The 5,421-nt window shown below is 49.9% G+C and overlaps 1 protein-coding gene across 1 annotated transcript; it reads right to left on the minus strand.

Moving 5' to 3' along the window:
• Positions 1 to 1,253: 1,253 nt before the first annotated feature.
• ptrhd1 (peptidyl-tRNA hydrolase domain containing 1) lies at positions 1,254 to 5,406 on the minus strand. The gene is made up of 2 exons (XM_080199881.1): positions 5,155 to 5,406; positions 1,254 to 2,398 (listed from the first exon to the last, which is right to left on the minus strand). Exons 1-2 carry the CDS (start codon positions 5,386 to 5,388, stop codon positions 2,228 to 2,230), a joined length of 405 nt encoding a protein of 134 aa, XP_080056007.1. The 5' UTR covers positions 5,389 to 5,406; the 3' UTR covers positions 1,254 to 2,227.
• Positions 5,407 to 5,421: the final 15 nt, after the last annotated feature.

The following is a 5,421-nucleotide window of genomic DNA, read 5'->3' on the forward strand; positions in this document are numbered from 1 at the left end:
TTGGACATCTCCTTTAAACTTTGCCCCTTGCACCTTAAACCTGTGTCCCCCCAGTAATTGACTCTTCCACCCTGGGAAAAAGCTTCTGACTATCCACCCTGTCCATGCCCCTCAATCTTGTAGACTTCTATCAAGTTGCCCCTCAAGCTCCATCATGGCAGTAAGAATAAACCAAGTTTCTCCATCCTCTCCTCACAGCTCACACCCTCCATACCAGGCAACATCCTGGTAAATCTTTTCTGTACCCTCTCCAAAGTCTCCACATCCTTCTGGTAGTATGGCAACCAGAATTGAACACTGTATTCCAAGCGAGGCCTAACTAAGCTTCTAGGATGAGGACTACACTTATCTTTATCCATTAGGACTTTAAAGCTTATTGAATTATGTCCACTATTTCCGAACAACTCCCCTACTGAAACGTCAACCACCTGGCCGGGCTCATTCCCCAATACCAGGTCCAGTATGGCCCCTTCCCTAGTTGGACTATCTACATACTGTTTCAAGACCACCTCCTGGATGCTCCTTACAAACTCTGCTCCATTCACCCCCCCACACTAACCGAGTCCCAGTCAATATAGGGAAATTTGAAATCCATCACAATAACCCTGTTACTTTTGCACCTTGCCAAAATGCTCCTTGACACCAGATCTTCCGCTTGCCACTTCTTGGTAGATGTTGCTGGTCAGACTTGTCCCAGAATGCACCAGTGAAGTCCCTCAGCCACCTCTACCAGACACTCCGGTGCCTGTTCGGGTACACTGAGGGAGAATTTAGCATGGCCAATGCACCTAACCAGTATGTCTTTCAGTCTGTGGGAAGAAATCAGAGCACGCAAAGGCAACCCATGCAGACACAGGGAGAACATGCAAACTCCAGACAGTGACCCAAGCTGGGAATTAAACCCAGATCCCTGGCACTGTGAGGCAGCAGTGTTAACCACTGTACCAAATACAACAGGCCAAATGATCTTCTGCGCTGACCAGTCTGAGATTCTTACCGGCCATTATAAAGGATTATTTTTTAGATGCTAAATTCCATGGGATCATTTCTTAGAAACACAATTCCCCCAAGACCCATGAAAAGTCCTAAATTCTCACAAGGCACAGGAATTTCAAGCAACAAGTTCAGCAACTACAAAAATCACTACTTTCCTCTTATAGAATACACATTTTAAATTCAAACTATGCTAACACTTAAACACATGCAGTTTGTTGAAAACAAGATTTGAATAGGGAATGAAAACAGTCACGCAGTGAAAGTGTGAAAAAGTCTTTATTCAAACTTTACAATGGCCTACCTTGTAAAGGCTGGAGCTTTTTTCATTTGTTATGGTCTAACTCCACTCTGGCTGTTTGGTGTTGTTGTATAAGTTTAGACAGGTTTAGCAAATCTGGAGCTGTCAGAGTGGAATTCCAGCTCCTCTCAGACATCATTCTGAGATTTGTTATTTTGCCAGTGGGAACGGTTGATGACTTTGATATAACCAAAATTGTGTCAGGGTTTGGGTCACCATTTTACCCACTATAAACCCGGTTTCTCCACTCTCTACATCGGGTGAAGATTTCACCATACTTCTTTCTTCCAAGACTCTTACACTATCTTCCCGTTGTTAATTTTAACTATTTGTCGCGGATCTCAGACTTGCTCACTCGGTGACAAGATCTGCTTATATTGTGTCAACAATCTATATATTAATTTTTTTTCATGCATCATGTGTACTGATTACATCATTAAGAGATAGAGGTTTGGAAAAAACCCAAATGCTGCAACCTGGATTATGGACATCGATTAACTCAACTGCAATTTAAAACCATGTTTAAAGCAGATTGCATCTTGCTTAAAAGATATTAGACTGGCAGTTGAAGTTTTGACAGTTTACGAGGTTCATGACCAGTTTTCTGGCAGCAGTTCTGTTTGTTTGATTTTCTTTTCCAAAACTGAATTCAAAATTTTCAAGCAGTCATATAGGAGATTTCAGTTTACTTTAGGACTTCCTAAATTGTGTGGGGAAGGGAGGGACAGAAAGGCGAGATGTAGGATTCTTGAAGTCATCAACATGAAAGGTAACAGGACAAATAACACTGCAACTCATCATCCATCTTTAATAAGACATGGCAGTCAGATCTGTAATCCCAGATCAAAACAGGGTCCATTGATTGAGTGTGATTAGACAGAGAAACATCTCTGGAGAAGCATGGTTAGATGGATGTAACCTTTCGATCTCCACTCACTTCAGCAGTTTCAGTTTTTTCAGCAGTTTCTGTACCTGGTTTTTGGGATAGGGCTTCAAGGCTAAACAAGTGGCAACATTCTCTGGTTGTTCAATCCAGAGCTTGTGATCAATGTTGGCTTCTCTCAAAGTTGCAGCAAGTTTGGTCAGAGTCTCCTCATCCGCTGCCTGCATTGAAAATAAAATTAGTCAATTCTAAGACAAACCTGCCGACTCCGCACAGACAGTGACTCAAGCCAGGAATTGAACCTGGATCCCTGGTGCTGTGAGGCAGCAGTGCTAACCATGCTGACTATCCCTGATGAACCTTTGTTTCTCCAAGTGTAGGCAGATATTCTTCTTCAGCAGTCTCTCTACCACTGACATGAAACTCACTGCTCTGTAAGTTCCCTGGTTTATCTTTACAACCCTTCTTAAATAGCAGATCCACATTATCTGTTCTCCAGTCATCTGGCACCTCCTCCAAGAAAGAGAGGAATTGAAAATTTGGGTCAAAGCCTCTGCAATTTCCTTCCTTGCCTTCCAGAATGTGGAGATGCCAGCATTGAACTGGGACGGGCACAGTACGAAATTACACAACACCTGTTTAAAGTCCAACAGGTTTATTTGGTATCACAAGGTTTCGGAGTACTGCTCCTTCATCAGGTGAGTGACGAGTTGGGTCCACAAACAGGGACATAAAGGCAGAGACTCAATTTACAAGATAATGGTTGAAATGTGAGTCTTAACAGGTAATCAGGTCTTTACAGGTACAGATAATGACAGTGGAGAGAAGGTTAAGCACAGGTTAAAGAGATGTGTAATGTCTCCAGCCAGGACAGTTAGTGAGATTTTGCAAGTCCAGGCAAGTTGTGGGGGTTACAAATAGTGTGACATGAAACCAAGATCCTGGTTGAAGCCGTCCTTGTGTGCGGAACTGGGCTATCAGTTTCTGCTCAGTGATTCTGCCCTGTTGTGTGTCGCCTTGGAGTACTTCCCCGGAGCGGAGAAGATACAACACTTCCGGAGCCTCCAACATGTCATTGATGAAGACAAAATCTCACCAAGGCCATCCCCACACCCCTACTACCTGCCTTCAAACAACTGCACAACCTCAGACCACTGTCCGCAGCAAACTAAGCAGCCTTCAAGAGAACAGTGACCACAACACCACACAACCCTGCCACAGCAACCTCTACAAGAGGTGCTGGATCATCGACATGGATGCCATCATCTCACGTGAGAACACCATCCACCAGATACACGGTACATACTCTTGTAACTTGGCCAACATTGTCTACCTGATACACTGCAGGAAAGGATGTCCCGAGGCATGGTACCATGCAGACACGACAACAGCGTATGGACGGACACCACTCGGCAATCACCAGGCAGGAGTGTTCCCTTCCTGTTGAGGAACATTTCAGTGGTCAAGAACATTCAGTCTCTGATATCTGACTAAGCGTTCTCCAAGGCAGCACATAGCACAGGGAGTAATCCTGAGATTACAACCCTACAGGTCCTTTTTAACTTTCTACCTAACTTCTTAAACTGCTGCTGCAGGGCCTCATCACTCTTCCCACCTATGTCAGTAGTACCAACATGTACCATGATCTCTGGCTGTTCACAACACAGTAAGAAGTCTGACAACACCAGGTTTATGTCCAACCGATTTATTTGATAGTAAACTCACAAGCTTTCGAGGTTTACCTCTGTCAGGTGAATGAAGAGTTCTGGCCTCAGACAGAGCATATAAAGCACAGACAGTTTACAGATTACTGATTAGAATATGAGTCTTTACACCTAACCTGCTGTTCAAGTCTTAAAGTGGCTGACAATGTGAGTGGAAGGAGCACTGAGCAGAGGTTAAAGAGATGTGTATTGTCTCCAAACTGTACAGTAAGTGAGGTTTTACAAACCCAGGCAAGACATGGGGATTACGTATAGATCAAGATGGGTTTATGTCGCACTACAACATGTAGAATTACTGAGCAGAAACTGATAGCCAAATTCTGCACACAAGAGGACAGCCTGAACTGGGATCATACCGCCCCCCTCTCCCTCCTCCCCTCCTTCCCCCCCTCTCCCTTCCCCCCTCCCTCCCCCTTCCCCCCTTCCTCCCCCCCGCCCTCCCCCTTCCCCCCTCTCCCCCCCTTCCCCCTCCCCCTTCTCCCCCCCTTCCCCTCCCCCTTCTCCCCTCCCCTTCTCCCCTCCCCCCCTCTCCTTCTCCCCTCCCCCTTCTCCCCCTCCTCCCCCCCTCTCCCCTCCCCCTTCTCCCCTCCTCCCCTCCCCCTTCTCTCCCCCCTCCCCCCTCTCCTCTCTCCCCTCCCCTCCCCCTTCTCCCCTCTCTCCCCTCCCCTCCCCCTTCTCCCCTCCCCTCCCCCCTCCCCCCTCCCCTCCCCCCTCCCCTCCCCTCCCCCCTCCCCCTTCTCCCCCCCTTCTCCCCCCCCTCCCCCTTCTCTCCCCCCTCCCCCTTCTCCCCCCCTCTCCCCCCCCTTCTCTCCCCCCCCTTCTCTCCCCTCCTCCCCTCCTCCCTTCTCCCCTCCCCCTTCTCCCCTCCCCCTTCTCTCCCCCCTCCCCCTTCTCCCCTCTCCCCCTTCTCCCCTCTCCCCCTTCTCCCCTCCCCCTTCTCTCCCCTCTCCCCCTTCTCCCCTCCCCCTTCTCCCCCCCTCCCCTCCCCCCCCTTCTCTCCCCCCTCCCCCTTCTCTCCCCCCTCCCCCTTCTCCCCCCCCCCCCCCTCCTTCTCTCCCCCCCCCCCTCCTTCTCTCCCCCCCCCCCTCCTTCTCTCCCCCCTCCCCCTTCTCCCCCCTCCCCCTTCTCCCCTCCCCCCTTCTCCCCCCTCTCCCCTCCTCCCCTCTCCCCTCCCCCTTCTCTCCCCCCTCTCCCCTTCTCTCCCCCCTCTCCCCTTCCCTCCCCCCCTCCCCCCCTCCCCCCTCCCCCCTCACCTGCAGCACCACCTTCCTCATGCTCTCCAGCTCTCTCAGGTATTTCTGGGTGTTGGGCTCCGGGTAAAACAGGTGAATGGCGGCGGTGCTGGCGTGACAGGCCTGGGCTACCAGAGCCCCGAGGCTCCACCCACGGTCCGGCTGCAGATCAGCCCGGAGCACCACATACTGCACCAACGGGGAGCCCGGCTCCGGGGTAGCCGAACCGCCGTTCCCCGACTCCGGATCCGCCATCACCACTACCGGAAGTGTAATCCCCGCTACCGG

Source organism: Carcharhinus amblyrhynchos, chromosome 12, assembly GCF_965287045.1.
Source record: "Carcharhinus amblyrhynchos chromosome 12, sCarAmb.v2.hapA, whole genome shotgun sequence".
Classification (NCBI taxonomy): Eukaryota; Metazoa; Chordata; class Chondrichthyes; order Carcharhiniformes; family Carcharhinidae; genus Carcharhinus; species Carcharhinus amblyrhynchos.

Excerpts from the sequence above, each read along its gene's own strand:
- ptrhd1 (XM_080199881.1), bottom strand. The coding sequence starts at position 5,388 with ATGGCGGATCCGGAGTCGGGGAACGGCGGTTCGGCTACCCCGGAGCCG. Across the intron at positions 2,399-5,154 it reads TGAGGAAGGTGGTGCTGCAG|GCAGCGGATGAGGAGACTCT; the intron begins GTGAGGGGGGAG and ends TTTTCAATGCAG.